Below are 20,156 nucleotides of genomic sequence, written 5' to 3'. Positions count from 1 at the left end.
TTTTCATTTTTTTTCTCTTTTTCATTCTTTGTTACAAGGATGGGTTTTCTGGAAAGGGGGAAAAGGAGAGGGATGCATTTGCAAATGAAGGTGATGTAAAAACTAAAGATGGTCTTTTTTTAAAGAAAAGTGTTATAAAGTCAGAAACAATTGTCATAAAGCCACTGAACACAGGGGCGATAAAAAGTATAAGTTAAATCAACAAGTTGAGTATAAGCTAGGAGTCCCTAATATCATGGGACCTGTGTGATCTCAGGCAAGTTGCTTAACCTCTGAGTCCTATTCTCCTTATCTTTAAAATGAAAGGTTGGATGATATGGTCTCTAATTTCCTTTCCATTTCTAAATTTTATTATCCTATGATTGATAGTGTTTCAAGAGACCTTAGAAATCATATAGTTCAACTCTTTTATTTTAAAGATAAAAACACCTATGACTATCAAAGATTATGTTATAGTGATTAAGATGTGCCAAGGGCAAAATCATGGAAGAAACCATATCTATCTTTAGCATACCAGCCTCTCCTTTCTGTGCCCATCTTTCTTCCTTTTGGGGCACCCTCAGGCTTTGAACACTCAAGACTCTCATCCTGACCCAGGTCTTCCCTGTTAGGGAGGAAAGGGAATCTGCCAGTTTACTAACACACTACTATGGATTTACTTAATGCCTTAATCTTCTCTAAGATCTTAGATGTTGTTGTTGTTGGTTTTAAAGAGGGGGCTGAGGGGTGCCTCTGAAAGAAAGCAATACTTTTTCTAAGGGAATAAAATGTTTATGGAAAAATTTTAGGCATCATGACATTGGCCAGAGAGATATTTTCAGGTGTGTATCATATAAGTCATATCAGAAAGGTTTTTGCCTATATAATAATATCAATAAATATTTACATAGACTTTAATGTTTGCAAAGACATGCATTAATATTTGTTTATATTATGTACATGTATGTATATAATATGTATGTGTATATATTATTTATGTGTGTATGTATATATTCTCCTTTGATCCTCACAACAACCCTGTGAGGTAGGCACTATTATTATCTCGATTTTATAGGTGAGGAAACTGAGGCTGTGAGGGATTAAGTGACACAGCCACCACTCTGATGCAGACTCTCATCACCTATCACTATTACAATAGCCTGCTGGTGTGTCTGCCTGCCTTAAGTCTCTCCACACTCCAATCCATCCCCCATTCAGCCACCTAATGCACAGGTCCAACCATGTCACTCCCCTACTCAATAAACTCCAGTGGCTCACTACTCTGACATTCAAAGCCTTTCATAACGTAGCCCCCTCTTACCTTTCCAGTCTTTTTTATATTTTACTTCCTAACACATTTTTTTTTGATCCAGTGACACCAGCCTCCTGACTGTTCCATGAACAAGATACGGCATCTTGGGCATTTTCTCTGTCCCCCATACCTGGAACATTCTCCTCCTCATCTTCCCCTATTATAGAACACTGGGCAGCTAGGTGGCACAGGGGATAGAGCACTAGGCCTACAGTTGGGAAGTCCTGAGTTCAAATCCAGCCTCAGACACCTACTAGCTGCATGCCCCTGGGCAAATCACTTAACTTTGTGTGCCTCAGTTTCCTCATCTATAAAAGAAATGGCAAACTACTCCAGTATCTTTACCAAGAAAACCCCAAATGGGGGTGATGGAGAGATGGACGTGACCATAACAATTCAACAACAATACTGAACGTTAGAAAACACCAGCAGAGGGGCAGCTAGGTGGCACAGTGGATAAAGCACCAACCCTGAATTCAGGAATACCTGAGTTCAAATCTGGCCTCAGACACTTGACACTTACTAGCTGTGTGACCCTGGGAAAGTCACTTAACCCCCATTGCCCTGCCCAAGAAAGAAAGAAAGGAAGAAAGAAAGAAAGAAAGAAAGAAAGAAAGAAAGAAAGAAAGAAAGAAAGAAAGAAAGAAAGAAAGAAAACACCAGTAGGTTGTGAGGTTTGTTCCCTTTCTGGAAATGTCACAATCAGATGTATCATTTTAGACATGGCTAATGAGGGAATTTGTTTTGCTTAACCATACATACATGTTTGTAATAAGGGTTTTATTTTTCTTTCTCAAGGAGGGAGTGAGTGGGATGGAAAGAAGGCAAATTTTCATTGATTGGAAATTTAATTTAAAAAATAAAATAAAAATCACTGGTCAAAGTCATTTCCTGCTACATAAGCTCCCCATGGGGCTGAGAGATCCCACTTCCTTGGCTCCCTCCCCACTGCTGACCTGCTTGGAGCTATTACTCATATTATCAGCTGCATAACTCCTGGTAGGAAAATCCTCCCAGGGCCAGTGCCTCCGCAGCTGCTGAAGATTAAGAACCCAGACTCCACATGGAGGAGATTAGCTTTCTGTGCTAAGATAGCCATATTGAGGCAAAGGGTTTCTAGGTGACAGTTTGGGACAAGGATAGCAGCGAGGAAGAAACCAGTCTCTTCCCTGCCAGATTGCCATGCAGATCATGGGCTGGGGGATGAAGGGAGTGGTGGGGGTATGTAATCAGTGCCTCAGGCTTCTAGACCCAGGAATCTGGATAGAGAAGTAGGGGGAGATGTTATAAAAGCAGGAAAGTGAGTCTGCATGATTTGTTTTCACAGTTTGAGCAGCACTATTGTTATTTTGTGTTCCCTTCTCCTCAGGCCTTGTGATTCAGTTGAAAGAGCACTGATCTTGGAGTCACTGGTCCTAAGTTCAAATCCTGGCTGGTTCTACCTCATGTTATCTGTTTGACCCTCAGCTTTTCAATTTCTTTGGGCTTTGGTTTCCTCTTTTGTAAGATGAGGATTTTGGATCGATTTTGGAACTCGGTCCCAGGAAGAGACAAAACACCCTTAAGCTCTTTACAACATCCTAGCCTGCATCTTAGGGTTCCTGTTATGGAGGAAAAAAGGACTGGATTTCAAGTCTAAAGACCTGGGTTCAAAATTCAAGTTCACAATTTCTAGTTGTATTACTATTTCCCCTTTCTGTGATTCAGTTTCCTTATTTGTAAAACGTGGACAATAATACTGATTTTACTTGCCTCAAAGGATTGTAGTAAGGAAAGTGCCTTAAAAGTCTTTAAGTGTTATGCAAAGGTGACTTGTTACAGTAGTTTGTTCTAGCAGTGTCTTATTACCACTCCAAGAAAACTATTATTTACAGTTAATTTCATTATATAGAAGAATAATTAGTAAATGTACGGACTAAGCTTCAGTTTACACATGTTTCCAAGACTCATAAGTGTTTTCCTTTTATCTGAAAAATATAAATTCAATTATATTTTAGCCATTGGGTTAAATTTTACCTAAAGGAGTAAATTAAATTTTACCAATAGGATTGTCATGCATTTATACTACTGGTGGGCAAATGCTTGTTGACAGGACCCATTAAGGCAGGTTTTAGTTTGAACTGATAACTCTGGCAGCAGAATTATAAATAGAACCATCCTTGGTGAATTTGCACCCTCACTATGTGCTCAGGTCCATCCTGGGGTGCAGTGGTGCAAGCAGAAGCATAAGATTCCTATGTTTCTATACTTGTCTGCAAAGGGATTATAACCTAGTTGATGAGAGAAGCATGACACACATATCGAATCATATTCTTTTTACTTAATTGAGCATTATGGGGGGTTTATGTGGAAAAGGAGAGACAACCAAAGAATAGCTTCCTATGCTAAACTAATTCTTTATCATTTCAGCTTACTTTATTAATGTAACATTTCTTCAGAAATTTGTTTCATAGAGCAATTTAAAAACATTTAAAAGCTGAAATGGAAATTTTATCCGCCAAAAATAAAATGTGCAGTTTGTTGAGAAGAGATAAGACTGTATTACTGAGATAAAGGCCATTATCTCACCTCCCCAGTGATTACTCAGAAAGGCCAAGCATCCTGGGGTAGCAGAAAGGACCCTGGCCTTAGAGTCAGAAGCCCTGGGAAGCCCTGGTTCATCACCAGGAATCTGGCCACTGGGGAAGAATTTTATTTTACTTTATTTCATTCTATTTTTTCCCCTCAAGGCAATTCATGAAAACCATCTCCTGGAGCAGACACACTTCAGTCTTCACTGGTGAAAGGAGTACTCAGGTTGACAAAAAGCCTAGATTCCTGAAGTACTGAAGCAAGCACAATGAAGAAGGGACCTGTGGTATCTCCAAAATAGGTGAAAGGTTGGACCAGATGACCTCTCAGATCTCTCGTAATTTCAAGGAAGCATCATGAAATAGTGGACAAACACTGGACAGGGAGCTAGGTTACTGGGGCTCCTTCTCTGACTATGACCTTAGGCACTTCACTTGCTCTCTCAAGAATTCAGCATTCTCATCTATAAAATGTGGAGTTTCAGCCAGATCCCTTTTGATATTCCTTCCTGGTATAATATTCTATGATATAATTTTTGCCAACAGTCTAAAATTGTGGGGAAAATCAATAGTATAAAAAATTTTTAAATAGCTAATTTCAAAATACCTTAGGTATGAAGAGACATTGGGGGCAAAAAGTGTTATTTTATAGCTTTTTATTGCTAAATTAGCAATACAGGAAAATTTAAAACCAAACTAAGCTTCAAAAGTATAATCTATCTTGAATCAACCAAGACTGACTATCCACAAGACTAACCACTGATGAAAAGTGTTGGGGGTTTAGGAGAAGGTGTGGAAGAAACATTTTGTAACACAGTCAACTCATTGGTGAATGGCTAAATAAGTTGTGGTGTATGATCGTGTTGGAATATTGCTGTGCTACAAGAAATGATGACCTGTCTGATTTTAAAAAAACATGGAAAGCCAGCCACATGAAATAATGAAAAGTGAAATGAACAGAACCAAGAGAATGTTCTATATAGTCAAACAATAGCTGTGAATGACCAAGTTATTCTGACTATTATAAATATTTAAATCAACTACAAAGGTCTATGAAGGAAGATGCTATGCACCTCCAGAAAAAGAATTGATTATAGAAGTATGCATAGTATGGTTATACATATGTTTATAAATCTGTGTCAAATGGTGGCCTTCTTTAGTGTGGGGTAGGGAAGGAGGGACAGAGACCATTCAAAACTTAAAATGTAACAAAAATTAATAAAATTTAAAAGCTAAGTCAACTCAAGGAGAATTTGTGTTTGAAGCTGAGACTCAAATTTCTCCTCAATTCATGCTCAGCTTTAGCCTCAGTCAAAAATTATACTGCACTAAAAGTTATGTGGCATTTGACAAGTTTGCCACCATGGAGTAGTTAAAGCTTTTTGCAAACCTTAAAGCCTAGATAAATTTTAGATGTTACTATTGTTGTTGTTACCATTATTATTCAACATGTATACATAAATGCATATATTACTTGCAAAACATGGATCCAACTATGTCACTTCTCTGTTCAATTGTCTCCAGTGGCTTCCTATTATCTCCAAGATCAAATATAAACATCTCTGTTTGGCATTAAAAAGTCCTCACAACCTGAGCCCTTCCTACCTTTCCAGACTTCTTTTACTTCCCTCCCCTTTACATATTCTAAGATTAGATATCCTGCTCTACTTGCAATTCCTGAATGCAACACTCCATCTAACATCTCCATACCTTTGCACTGGTGTTTGCCTCTGCCTGGAAATGCTCTGTCCCTCTACCTCTATCTTTTGGTTCCTTTGGTCTTCTCCAAGAATCAGCTCCAGTCCTGTCTTCTGGAGAAGGCTTTTCCCAGTCCCTCTAGTTGTTAGTGCCTCCCTGTCTCAGATAATCTTCCAGCTACTCTGTATATATTTGGTATCAACCTAGTTATTTACATGTTGCCTTCCCATTAGAGTGTACACTCCTTGAGGACAGGGCATGTTCTTGCCTTTTGTCATATCTCTGGTGCTTAGTATAATACCTGGTATATAGTAAGTGATAATACCTGCTGACTGATCGATTGACTAATGTGTTATTGTTGTCTGTCTTCTTTTTCAAAGAGAACCATGACATCAGGGTGATGTCATGACTTGTAGTGAATTGGATTTAAGTGAGGGAGGGCTGAGCAAGGTCACCAACCTCACTCTTTCCTCCAGAACCATCTGGGTCCAGTGGCAAGATATAGATAAGGATGACTGGAGATGGCCCTGGAAGTTTTAAGGCAAATGGGGTTAAGTGAGTGTCTGAGGTAAGATTTGAACTCAGGTTCTCCTGACTCCAGGGACAGTGCTCTATCCACTGTGACACCTAGCTGCCCCCAAGACTAATGTGTATAGGATTTTAAAAGCATGAACAATAATAATAACAGCTTTTATAACACAATAAACTTTTCTAAATGCTTCCAATACTATTTTAGACACTTTATTATCTTGACAGGAATCATCTTATCTTACTTGGCTAGAGTGAAGCCAGTGTTTTAGCATGGTAGAAAGAATACTGGAATGAAGTCAGAGAACATGGGTTTGAACTCCAGCTGTGTTACTAATGACCTTTATGACCCTACATAAGTCACTTAGCTTCTCTTGGCTTCTGTTTCTTCAACTATAAAATAAGGGGGCTGAAGTGGATAATCATTAAAACCCCATCTAACTCTAAGAGCTTATGAGCCTGAATTTAATCCAGATAAGGGCCACAACTTTAAATTAGCTGGTTATTTCACAATTTTTTGTTGTTGTTGAGTCACTTTTCAGTTATGTCTGACCCTTAATGACCCCACTTGGGGTTTTCTTGGCAGAAGTACTAAAGTGGTTTGCCATATCCTTCTCCAGATCATTTTACAGATGAGGAACTAAGGTAAACAGGTAAGTGACTTGCTCAGGATCACACAGCTAGTGAGTGTCTGAGGCTGGATTTGAATTCACAGAGAGTAGTCTTCCTGCCTCCAAGCCTGGCACTTTATCCACTGCACCACCAAATTGCTTGGTTACAAAGGGACTAAGTGAAATTGTGGGTATATCCAATGCAGACCTATTCTCACTCGGGGAGAAACAACTCAAAGAACATTTTCACCAAACATGGGTTCCACCCTTCATGACAGGTTCACAACATCTTGCATATGTGGATCTTTGGCCAGAAGGTAGACTGAGTAAGAGTATATATGGTTCATTGCAAACCTGTCACTCTTACAGGGAAAATAGGTCATAGCTGTGATTCCCAACATAGGGGGCAAGTACCATAATTATCTCCATTGGGCAAATAAGGAAACTTGAACACTAAAAGGCTAAGTAGCTTGCTCAAGATCACACAATGGGTCAGTGTCGAGATTAAGCCCAAGTTAACCTACGTCAGATTGTTAGCTGGCATTGGGAGGAGAGAGGGAAGGGAGCATGGGAGAACAATTTGGAACTCAAAATCTTACAAAATTGAATGTTGAAAAAAATAATCAAAAATAGTGAATGTTTAAAACTATCTTTACATATAATAAAAAAATAGAGATCTGATAAAATGAAAAAAGATTAAAGCCTGAGGTCCTGATTTGAAGACTGGCAGTCTTTCTATCACACCATGCATAATATGTCCTGGGGCTTCAGGGCATGTTCCCCTTTGTTTTTCTTTACTCCTTTCACCTTCAGCTCCCTCCCACCATTATGGTAGTTGTTTGTCCTTCATTCTCAAAGAGGACCATGACATTGGGAGGTGATGTTTTGACTTTCAGTGAATTGGATTTGAGGGGGCAGGGTGTGAAGTCATCAGCCTCAATTTCTCCTCTAGAGCCATCTGGGTCCAGTGGCAAGATATACATCAGGGTTACTAGAGAAAGAAAGAAAGAAAGAAAGAAAGAAAGAAAGAAGAAAGAAAGAAAGAAAGAAAGAAAGAAAGAAAGAAAGAAAGAAAGAAAGAAAGAAAGAAGAAAGAAAGAAAGAAAGAAAGAAGAAAGGAAGGAAGGAAGGAAGGAAGGAAGGAAGGAAGGAAGGAAGGAAGGAAGGAAGGAAGGAAGGAAGGAAGGAAGAAAGTCCCTTTTTGCTAAAGAGATAACATTGTGAGTTTCAGTCCAAGGGTTTCCTGGGGCTGGCACCTCTATTTTCTTGATGACTCCTACATCCAGGCCAACGACATAGAACTTCTCCACAGAGCCACAGCTGAAACCTTTCTTTGTCCCGGGGTAATCCAGCCAGATGCGGTTGGACACCTCATCATCCTCCCCAATAATGATGATGAAGGCACGGCTATCAGTGGCTGCATCCTTGTGCTCACCCGTGGTAATGGTCACATGGTAAGGAATCACTGCAACAGATGCCCAGGGACCCTGGTTGTGATTAGTGTATAGCAGGTGAGGGGACACAGACTCTCATAACTATAAAGCTGACAATAACCATTTAGTTCAGTCCCCTGCCTCTAAGATAGAATTGATCTAAGCCTTTCCTGACTGGTCAACGACCATTTTGTTATCTGTGGAAGACAGAAGATTCCCTAAATATAAGGATAAAAGGAGATAATCTTTTTTCATTGGTATAGAAGAGGGGTCAGCAAATTAAGGCTCAACACTTGTTTTTGTATAGCCTGTGAGGCACGAATGGATTTTACATTTTAAAATAAGTTTTAGTGTGTGTGTGTGTGTGTGTGTGTGTGTGTGTGTGTGTGTGTGTGTGGCAATTGGGGTTAAGTGACTTGCCCAGGGTCACACAGCTAGTAAGTGTCAAGTGTCTGAGGTAAGATTTGAACTCAGGTCCTCCTGAATCCAGGGCCAGTGCTCTATCCACTGTGCCACCTAGCTGCCCCATATTTTTTAAAATGGAAAAAAACCCCAAACTCATTCTTAGCTCACCAAACATGTAAAAGCAAGTGTTGAACCATAGTTTTCCTATCTCTGGTATAGAACTTTATGTTTTTCAAAATACTTTTATAAGCCATTATCTTTTTTTTTTTTAAGTGAGGCAATTGGGGTTAAGTGACTTGCCCAAGTTCACACAGCTAGTAAGTGTTAAGTGTCTGAGGCTGGATTTGAACTCAGGTACTCCTGACTCCAGGGCCAGTGCTCTATCACTGCACCACCTAGCTGCCCCAGCCATCATCTTTTTTGATGCAACAATGCTATGAAATAGATGGGCATTTGTATAGAAAGACAGCCTAACATAGTGGAAAGAACATGGGACTTAGCTGGCTGTGTGCCTGTAGGTAAGTTACTTAACTTCTAGAAACCTCAGTGCAAATATAGTGCAAATAAAACAATTTGTACTATGTTCCTCATAGGAAAGCACTATCCATATGCAAGCTATCATTAGCATTGTTGTTGTTTATGATATCCCACTTTTTCAGATGAAAGAACATAGGCCTAGAGAGCTTAAATGATACCTGAGGTCACACAGAGCCTGGGATATGAACCCAATTCCCCAAAAGCTTAATTCAGTCCTTTTTTCACTACTGCCTGCTATGAGCTAATGGATATGAAAGCATTTTGAAAAGCATGTAGAGGTAAACATACAAGCAACTGTTATTGTGGCTGAAGGAATGATTGATTGATTGGAAATGTCTAGAACTCTTTGTGACAAAGTGAGGCAACATAGCACTCATCAAATGGAGCTACAACTCCGAATCAGCTCTTAACTGACAGTAAGTCACTAGTCCCATTTTCCTAGCTGAAAAAAGGGCCCCTTTCAGTACAGTGGACAGCAGCAGCATGGACTAGACAGGTACTGAATTTCCATTGTTCCTGTTGCTAGCCCAGTTTATCTCCCCTCTCACAGGTTCTTTGGCCTCCTCCCAGCTTCTCTTCCCCACCAGGGGCAGTGTCTTACGTGGACCTTCCTGAACATAGTTCACCAGAGGGCCAGTCACAGTATCTATATCGATTTCACTCATCTTGGAACTGAGGGTCATCTCCCAAAAGTCAGCAGGGCTGCTGCAATTGCTGCTTCGGTCACCTTGGTATTCCTGACCAGAAGAAATAGAGGGAATTTGAAGGTCATTACTCTCTGAGTCTCAAACCATTTCCACACATTAAGTCTGTCACTATGGAGATGGTAGGATATGGTAAAGTCAAGGGCCCTGTCTTTAGGCTTTATTGGAGCTCAGATCACTGGCTTTCTACATAGAAAGAAGACTGTGGGGGCAACTAGGTGGTGCAGTGGATAAAGCACCAGCCTTGGATTCAGGAGGACCTGAGTTCAAATCCATCCTCAGACACTTGACACTTACCAGCCGTGTGACTCTGGGCAAGTTACTTAACCCTCATTGCCCCCACAAAAAGAAGAAGAAAGAAGGAGGAGGATGAGAAAGAGAAGGAGAAGGAGACTGTATTAGGAATTGTGGACCCTGGATTCAGTTGTTAGCGCTACCTCTAGGTAATGTGGTCAAAGCACTTAACTTTTCTGGGCCCCAATCTCTGCATCAGTAAAATGGAGATACCACTTACCTTTCCTTCCTCAGAGTGGTTTTGTGAGGATGATATGAGAAGCATGAAAGCACTTTGAAAAGCATATATTATTACACAAATATGTCATTATTATTGTAATTATTATTTTTATAACCTCAGCTTCTACACCAGCTGCAGCCCTAAAAATACCTATATTATTGCTGTGGCACTGAACCATGAGCGCCCAAGGAAGATCACAAATCACAAGTCAAGGAAGAGAGGAAATTCAGTTTCTTAGATGCCAGTAGACTCCTTGTTCTGATCAAAGCAAAGCCTTCATGGCCATAACAAGATGATCATTACTAATGATAATAATATTTTCCCCTCTAAAACAACGGCATCCTCCACACCTTATCATGCTTCCTGTTTCAGTAGGAACTCTTTCCTGATCTCACAGTGGTTAGAGCATCACCCTTATTGGCAAACTTTTGTATTTGCTTCTCTGTGGGCACTTTACTCTTCTTCCTCTCTAAGAATGGATTTCCATGAAGGCAAGAAATGTGTTCTATTTTTGTTATTTCATCCCCAAGCACCAAGTATATCACAGGTGCTTAAGAAGTGGTCATTGAGGGGCAGCTAGGTGGCGCAGTGGATAGAGCACCGGCCCTGGAGTCAGGAGTACCTGGGTTCAAATCCGGCCTCAGACACTTAACACTTACTAGCTGTGTGACCCTGGGCAAGTCACTTAACCCCAATTGCCTCACTAAAAAAAAAAAAAAAAAAAGAAGTGGTCATTGAATTGAATTCTGCATGGGAAGTGACCCTACTTTTATAAAAGTCATGCCAACAGGGCATTAGCTATAAGCTCCAGTAGGTCCCATCAAACTGAACAGTTTTGAATACAGGCCTGACCACAAACTGCCTTCTAAGGATTGGTCAGGGACTCATCACCAGAAGACTGGTCACCAGGGGTGACCAGAGTCACCAGGATTGGTGATGGGATAGAGTAGACATTCATTGTCTCAAATGAAGTAAAATTACATTAAACCATTTAATAAAGCATTTCTGATCTGTCTCATCAGAGGAAGTGCTTCCTCACTGATGAAACTGGGGATCTCATGAAGTCCTGAGAAATAATACAATCATTTTCATTGATCTTGAGCTTTGGCTTTTACATTTATGATGCTCATTTTTTCTTCAATCCATCCTTGGGAGACAAGTGGAACAAAAAATATTTCTCTCATTTTAGAGATGAGGAAAATGTAACTTCTTGGTTACAGAGATGCAATCAGATATTTATGCATCCTGGGCAAACAGCATAAAAGTTGCCCTTAGTTGAGTGGTGGTAGGGGAAGAAAAAGACATTCCAGGATATCAGTTGCTATTGGGGTAGGGGACAGGTTAGAGAGGGAAAGGGGCTGGCCCAAGCCTGTCATCTGGTAGTTTCCTGTTTTAACTAATTATTCTCGTTAATTTAGTTGTTGAACAATTAATTGCAAGTGCTCTTAGCACCCTCTAAATTCAGCACACCTGGGGAAAGCCCTCATTGACCCACCCTAGCTACAACTCTATAGAGACTTCAAGTGATTTGCTTAGGTGGGCACACAGAGCTAGAACTTGGTTATTTTGATTTATTGTATATTGGAATGGGGCAAGTTAAAGAAAAATTCGGGGATGATAACCTTGGGGAGGGAGAAGCAACCAATGGGAGCCTCCTCATTCCACCAAAGGAAAGCAAAGAGAGGTGGTGGAAAGTCAGTGGCTGGAGGGAGAGGGGATCTACTTCCTGCTCTCACTGCCAAAACATGACAAAATTGTGATGTGTGTTTCCAATACTATACACAGTGCTATGAGCTCTAAGGGACCTTAGAGATCATTAAGTCTTAGTTTGCTGACCCCTGTTTTATATCAATGAAAAAAATGGTCTTTTATCCTTATATTTAGGGAATCTTCTATCCTCTTTCCTGCTTTCATTTCTCTGACCCCTCATTTTAAAAATTCTTAACCTTTTTTATCTCATGGGCACCTTTTTCTGTCACATGAAGCCTGTGAACCCCTTTTCAAAATGATGTTTTAAATATATAAAATAAAATATGTAGCATCACAAAGGAAACCAATCATGGTCAAATGCAGTTACCAAAATCATTTATTATTATTATTTGGGGTGTGTGGGGGGAGGCAATGAGGGTTAAGTGTCTTGCCCAAGGTCACACAGCTAGTAAGTGTCTGAGGCCATATTTGGTTTTGTTTGTTTGTTTGGTTTTTTGGGTGAGGCATTTGGGGTTAAGTGACTTGCCCAGGGTCACACAGCTAGTAAGTGTTAAGTGTTTGAGGCCATATTTGAACTCAGGTCCTCCTAAATCCAGGGCCAGTGCTCCATCCACTGCACCACCTAGCTGCCCCTGTTTTTGTTTGTTTGTCTGTTTGTTTGTTTGTTTCTGAGGCCATATTTGAACTCAGGTCCTCCTGAATCCAGGTGCTTTATCCACTGCGCCACCTAGCTGCCCCTCCAAAATAATTTTTTTAATCTAAAAAGAAGTTATTGAGTTCAAAACCTGCCTTTGCCACTTGCCACCATTATTACTGTGAGCAAGTTATTTAATATATCTGTGCCTTGGTCTTCCTGTATGTAAAATTACAGGAGGAGTGTTAGACTAAATGACTTCTAAGGTTTCTTCTAGCTCTAAATCTATTATCTATCCTAAGGGGTCATGTTTCTCACCCAGAGAGTGAAATAAGGAACATGGATGAAACACTCAGACGTGGTGTGACAACAAAGTCCTGGGTTTGGGCTATTTTTCTGCACTCATAGTACCTTCTCATAAAACAGTCGTTCTAGCCGCCCATCCTCCTTCTTCAAGGACAGCCAGCGTCCACAGAGGAACAGAAACTCATCCTCATTGGTATCATTCCAAATTTCAACTTTCTCCACATACCAATCAGCATACCACTTGCTGTTGTCATGCCGGAGTTTGATTTTGTATATGACGCCCAGGTCAGCAGCCTCTATGATGAAGGTGTCAGCCTGCAGAATGCAGACAAGGAACGTCACCAGGAACAAAACCCTGTGTTTCAACTACCTCCCAAATAATATTATGCATGGAGCAGGGTCCCAGAATTTTGTTAGGAACACAAAGGAGACCTATAGCCTAAGAAAAAATTTTCTACCTCCAGAAAATAAAAAGTAAAATAAAAAACCCAAATATAACACACTTGATACTTCTGCTATGCTCCTCTAGTTTTTTTTAAATAGAAGTATGATTTTTAATATTCAGATCACATATCCATTTTTAGCTTATTTCACTATGTATTATAATGTGTTTGGTCTAAAACTAATTTCTGTCAAACTGCATTCTAGTTTTCCTAGCAGTTCTCATCAAATGTGGAATTCTCCAAGTAATTTATGTTCCCTGATTTGTCAAACACTGGGTTGATGAATTCTATTGATTCTTATTCATTCCCGTCTAGTCTGTTTCACTAATCTACTTTTCCATTTTTAAGCACTACAGATTAATTTTGATGATTACTGCATTTTAGTATAATATTAGATCAGGAAGTTCTATTTCCCCTTCATTTCTATTTTCCATTATTGAAGTTCTAGATCTTTTATTTGTCCAGATGAATTCTATTATAATTTTTCCAGCTCTACAAAGTATCCTCTTGGTAGTTCATTGTTATAACATCAAGTCTGCAAATGAATTTAGGTAATATCATTTTTATTACATTGGTGTGGCCTATCCATGAGCATTGAATATCCCTCCAGTTTTCAGGTTAGTTTTTTTATTTATTTAAAGAGTATCTGGTAGTTTTATCTATAAAGGTTTTAAATGTCCCTTGGTAGATTGACTCCCAGCTCTTTTGTGCATTTTCTAGTTATGTTTAATGAAGCTTCCCTTCCTATTAATTCCTTCTGGAGTTTGTTATTGCTATATAAAGATGCTATTGGTTTTGTGGGTTTATTTTATGTCTTGCTATTTTATTGAAGCTAATCATTGTCTCAATTAGTTTCTTTGCTGATTCTCTAAGATTTTCTACATAAACAATTGTTTCATCAGCACAAAGGGATGAACTTTTGATATTTAAAGAACTTTCATACATATATCCTGTTTTGTGAGGGAGGCAAGATAGACATTATTGCTCACATTATAGACAAATAAACTGAGGACCCAAAAGTTTAAAAAGCCTGTAGTAACAAAACCAGTACTATATACCCAATTCCTTGGTTATATGCCTTGGAATCACTCTATACAACCAAGGAAATGAGGGAAAATGGAGCAAATGTATAAGGTCTCTTAAATTCCCATCTTCCATTTCTCAATCTTTTGACCATACATAGGAAAGAAATTGGGCTAACTGGAAAAATTTGTTAAATGGAGAAGAAAAGCAGCTCCAAGGAGGGGGGGGGGATAATGAGTCTAAACACAAGAAGTATACAAACTGAATCACAACTGGTGCTGATATAATAAAATACTAATGCAAATACAATGAAAAAATAGAGGAAGTGGAAATAAAACCAATATAGGTAGGTACCCTCAGCACATTCATCATGTGTGCATATGTGGCAAAGATTGGCATTATAGTCTAATTGACACTTCTCAGACCTAAGAATCAGAAAAAATAGGAACTGTCTGTGGTACTGAACCTGCTGAAGCTACAGAACTTCACAGAGCTCTACATGTCCAGGGTCACAGACAAAGGGTGTGTAAACACACTGTCCACTATAAAGTATATTTGCCTCTTTCCTTCCCACGAGGAACACCACAACCCAAACCAGACATCCAGAAACCAATGCTCCAATTTAGCTTGGGAACCTCCATCCTGGAGTTGAGCTATAGTGATTGGTGAGTGAGTTCAAATTCACCCAGATAACTATGTCGAGCTGGCCCCAGATCACATCTTGCCAATTGTCCTTCAACTACTCCTAAGAATGCAGATTTTTATCTCCTTCTTTGAGCAAAGTAATAAAATCAATATTACTGTTGCATCATCTGCCTGTGACTCCTCAGACCAAAACTCCTTTCTTCAGTCATCACTGTTGGCATATAGTAGGCATTAAGGTTTTTTTTTCCCATTCCATTTAATTTTAGCTACTTTAGCAGAATTACAACACTACCCTTATAGGAGTATCTGTCTTTCGTTCCTATTCTGAAACTGCCACTATACAATCCAGAATGGATATCTTACTCTTCACTGATTATTTGGACACTAGCAGCTTTTTAAACTAGTTTAGAGATAAATTGGGAGCTTCATTTAGTCTTTTAGACTCTTGGTATGTGTTGTGTAAGTAAACCCTCATCAAGCCTTACCAATGAACCCTCTTTTAAAGTTTCTGGTGGTCAGGAAATATAGGTATATGTGTGTGTGTATGTGTAGTATGTATGTATGTATATATGTATGCTGCTCCTGGCTTGGGTTTTATCCACTGTATTCCCAGGAGTAAAGGCTTCCTTATAGGGAAATAGAGATTACAAAACGAACTCTGAGGTGGTTAAAACACAAGGTGTCAGAAGCCAGTGATTATGACTAGTTTCAGCCAGTATACATCTAGGTTTATGCCTGAGTTAGACAATTCTGAAGTCTTCTTTATATCTGCAAATGGAAGGAACAGTTAGATAAATAAAGACAACCTGTTGCAATTTAGTTCTTAGCTTGGTTTTGACATTAACTATGTGACTTTATTTTCCCCAAATATTTTACTTATTTCATAAAATATTTCTCATTTACATGTACAAATTGTTTAACATTTGTTTTTTAAAATTTAAGTTCCAAATTCTCTCCTTTTCTCTCTGTTCCTCTCGCAATCTAATATAGATTACACATATCAAGTCATGAAAAATATATTTTCATGTTAGCCATGTTGCAAAAGAAAAGAGAGACAAAAATTCCCAAGCAAAATAAAGAAAAAAGAAAAGAAAAATTTAAAAATAATTTTTAAAGTATGCTTCAACATGCATTCAAACTCTATCACTTCTTTCTCTGGAAGTAGAAAACATTTTTCATCAAATGTCCTTCATAATTGTCTTGGATTATTTTGTTGATCAAAATAGCCAAGTCATTCACAATTGATCAATGTACAGTATTACTATTACTATATACAATGTTCTCCTGGGTCTGCTCACTTTACTTTGCATCAGTTCATTTAAGTCTTTTTTTCATATAAGTCTTTCCAAGTTTTTATGAAACCATCCTACTCATCGTTCCTTATGGCACAATAGTATTCCATTACAATCATATACAATTTATTCAACCTTTCCCCAAATTATTGGCATCCCTTCAATTTCCTATTCTTTGCCAACGCAAAAAGAGCTTTTGTTTTCTATTTTGCACATATAGATCTTTCCCTTTTTTCTTTGGGATACAGACCTAATAGTGGTATTGCTGGATCAAAGTTTAAGTACAATTTGATTACCCTTTGGGCATAGTTCTGAATTGTTCTCTAGAATGACTGGATCAGTTCACAACTCCACTAACAGTATGTGTTAGTGTCCCAGTTGTTCCATGCCCCCTGAAACATTTGTCATTTTCCTTTTCTGTGGTACTAGCCAATCTGATAGGTGTGTAGTAATACCTTAAAATTGTTTTAAATCTATATTTCAGGGGCAGCTATGTGGTGTAGTGGATAAAGCACCGCCCCTGGATTCAGGAGGACCTGAGTTCAAATTTGACCTCAGATACTTGACACTTACTAGCTGTGTGACCCTGGGCAAGTCACTTAACCCCCAATGCCCTGAAAAAAAACTCCACTACACTTCTCTAATCAATAGTGATTTAGACCATTTTTTTCATATGATTATAGTTAACTTGGATTTTTTCTTCTGAAAACTGCCTATTCATATCCTTTGACCATTTACCAATTGGGGAATGACAATTTTTTTCTTTTTTCTTTTTTTTTAAGTGAGGCAATTGGGGTTAAGTGACTTGCCCAGGGTCACATAGCTAGTAAGTGTTAAGTGTCTGAGGCCAGATTTGAACTCAGGTACCCCTGACTCCAGGGCTGGTGCTCTATCCACTGCACCACCTAGCTGCCCCTGAATGACAATTTTTATAAATTCAACTGAGTTGTCTACATATTTGATAAATGATGCTTTCATCAGAGAAACTATAAAAAATTTCCCCCAGTTTCCCATTTCCCTTTTAATCTTGGGTATATTGGTTTTGTTTGTGCAAAAACATTAATTTAATATAATAAAAATTATCCATTTTACATCCCAAAATGTTATCTTTTGTTTAGTCACAAAGTCTTCCCTTAGCCATAGATCTGACAAGTAAAGTTTTTCTTGCTCCTTTAATTTGTTTAGGATATTGCCCTTCTGTGTAAATCATGTACCCATTCTGACCATATATTGGTATATAGTGTGAGATGTTGATTACACTGACTTTCTGCCAAATTGCTTTCTAGTTTTCCCAGCAATTTTTGTCAAAGAATGCGTTTTTGTCCCAAAACCTTGGATCTTTGGATTTATCAAGAATTAGATTACTTTGGACATTTACTACTGTGTATTTTATATCTAATCTATTCCACTGATCCACCACTCTATTTCTTAGCCAGTAGCAGATTGTTTTGATAATTACTGCTGTGTAAAACAGTTTAAGATTTGGTACTGCTAAGCCAACTTCTCTTACTTTTTCATTGATTCTCTTGATATTTTTATCTTTTGTCCTTCCATATGAATATTGTTATTTTATAATTCTATAAAATAATTTTGGTGGTTTCATTGGTATGGCACTAAATAAGTAAGTTAATTTAGTAGAATTGTCATTTTATTGTACTAGTTCATCCTACTTATGAGCAATTCATATTTCCTCTAATTGTTTAGACCTGACTTTATTTGTATGAAAAAGTGTTTTGTGGGGGACAGTGAGGTGGCACAGTGGATAAAGCACCCATCCTGGATTCAGGAGGATCTGAGTTCAAATCTGACCTCAGACACTTGACACTTACTAGATGTGTGACCCTGGGCAAGTCACTTAACCCTCATTGCCCCACAAAAAACAAAACAAAACAGTGTTTTGTAATTGTGTTCATATAGTTCTTGGGTTTGCCTTGGAAGGTAGACTCCCAAGTATTTTATTTTGTCTGCAGTTATTTTAAATGGAATTTCTCTTTCTGTTTCTTCCTGCTGATCTTCTATGGTAATATATAGAAATGCTGATGATTTATGTGGGTTTATTTTATATCTTCCTGCTTTAACAAACTTGTCAATTAATTAAACTAGGGTGGTTTTTCTTTTACTTTCCCCCTAGGATTCTCTAAGTATACCATCATATCTGCAAGAGTGATAGTTTTGTTTCCTCATTGCCTATTCTGATTCTTCAATTTTGTTTTCTTCTCTTTTTGCTATCATCAGTGTTTTTCTTTCTTTTTTGTGGGGCAATGAGGGTTAAGTGAGTTGCCCAAGGTCACACACAGCTAGTAAGTGTCAAGGGTCTGAGGCTGGCTTTGAACTCGGGTCCTCCTGAATCCAGGGCCAGTGCTTTATCCACTGCTCCACCTAGCTGCCCCAATCGCTAGTGTTTTTAGTACAATATTGAATAATAGTGATGATAATTAACATCCTTGCTTCACCCTGATGTTCTTGGGAAGGCTTCTAGCTTGTCACTATTACAGATAATGCTTGCTGATGGTTTTAGATAGATACTACTTAACATTTTAAGGAAAGATCCATTTATACCTATGCTTTCTAATGTTTTCAATACAAATGAGTGTTGTATTTTGTCAAAAAACTTTTTCTGCACCTATCAAAATAATCATGTGATTTTTTTTGTTTTTGTTATTGATAAGGTCAATTATCCTGATAGTTTTCCTAATATTAAACCAGCCCTGCATTCCTAGTATAATGCCCACCTAGTCATCATGTATGATCTTTTGATATATTGCTGTAGCCTCCTTGCTAGTATTTTATTTAATTTTTTTGCATCAATATTCAGTAGGAAAATTTGCCTATAATTTTCCTTCTCTGTTTTTGCTCTTCCTGGTCTAGGCATCAGAATAAAATTTGTGAAATAAAAGAAATTTGTTAGCACTCTTTCTTTACTTATTTTTCAAATAGTTTATATAATATGGGAATTAGTTTTTCTTTAAATGTTTGGTAGAATTTACTTGTGAATCCATTTGGTCCTGGGGATTTTTTTAATGAGTGAGTTCATTGATAATTTTTTCAATTTCTTTTTCTAAGATAGGGTTATTTAAGTATTCTATTTCCTCTTATGTTAATCTGGGCAACTTATATTTTTATAAATATTAATCCATTTCACTTAGATTGTTAGATTTATTGGCATATGCTTGGGCAAAATATCTCATAATTATTGCTTTAGTTTGATATTTATTGGTGGTGAATTTACCCTTTTCATTTTTGCTGCTAGTAATTTGGTTTTCTTCTTTTTTAAAACAAATCAACCAATTGTTTATTTTTTTGGCTTTTTCATAAAACCAGCTTCTAGTTTTATTTATTAGTTTGGTAGTTTTATTGCTTTTAATTTTATTAATCTCTCCTTTGGTTTTTAGGAATTCCAATTTGGTGTTTAATTGGAGATTTTTTACTTTGTTCTTTTTCTAGTTTTTTTTATTGCATGGCTAATTCATTGATTTATTCTTTCTCTACTTTGTCGATGTAAGCATTTAGAGCTATAAATGCCCCACTAAATACTGCTTTGGCTGCATCCCATAGATTTTGGTGTGTTTTCTTATTGTTGTTATTCTCTTTAATGAAATTGTTTGCTGTTTCTATGATTTGTTCTTTGACCCACTTATTCTTTAGGATTACATTACTTAGTTTCCAAATAATTTTTTTTCTGTTTCCATGGCACTTTATTGAATGTAATTTTTGTGGTCTATCATATATAATTTATATAAAATTCTATTCATCTCCCTAACTTCTTTCTTGTTTATTTTATGGTTAGATTTATCTAGTTCTGAGAAGGGAAA

At 37.9% G+C, this 20,156-nt stretch overlaps 1 protein-coding gene across 3 annotated transcripts in view; it reads right to left on the bottom strand.

Annotated features, from left to right (window-relative positions):
- LOXHD1 (lipoxygenase homology PLAT domains 1) overlaps nucleotides 1–20,156 on the bottom strand; it is a 277,309-nt gene that overhangs the window by 58,932 nt on the left and 198,221 nt on the right. For all 3 annotated transcript variants that reach the window (XM_043977280.1, XM_043977281.1, XM_043977283.1), the window contains 3 exons: nucleotides 13,047–13,256; nucleotides 9,675–9,810; nucleotides 7,955–8,163 (listed from right to left, as the gene is read on the bottom strand). In XM_043977280.1, coding sequence (XP_043833215.1) covers nucleotides 7,955–8,163; nucleotides 9,675–9,810; nucleotides 13,047–13,256 — 555 coding nt within the window. The remainder of the gene's footprint in view (nucleotides 1–7,954; nucleotides 8,164–9,674; nucleotides 9,811–13,046; nucleotides 13,257–20,156) is intronic.

The sequence above is a fragment of the Dromiciops gliroides genome, chromosome 1 (assembly GCF_019393635.1).
Source record: "Dromiciops gliroides isolate mDroGli1 chromosome 1, mDroGli1.pri, whole genome shotgun sequence".
In the NCBI taxonomy this organism is placed as follows: Eukaryota; Metazoa; Chordata; class Mammalia; order Microbiotheria; family Microbiotheriidae; genus Dromiciops; species Dromiciops gliroides.
This window is presented reverse-complemented; position numbering and strand designations above follow the sequence as displayed.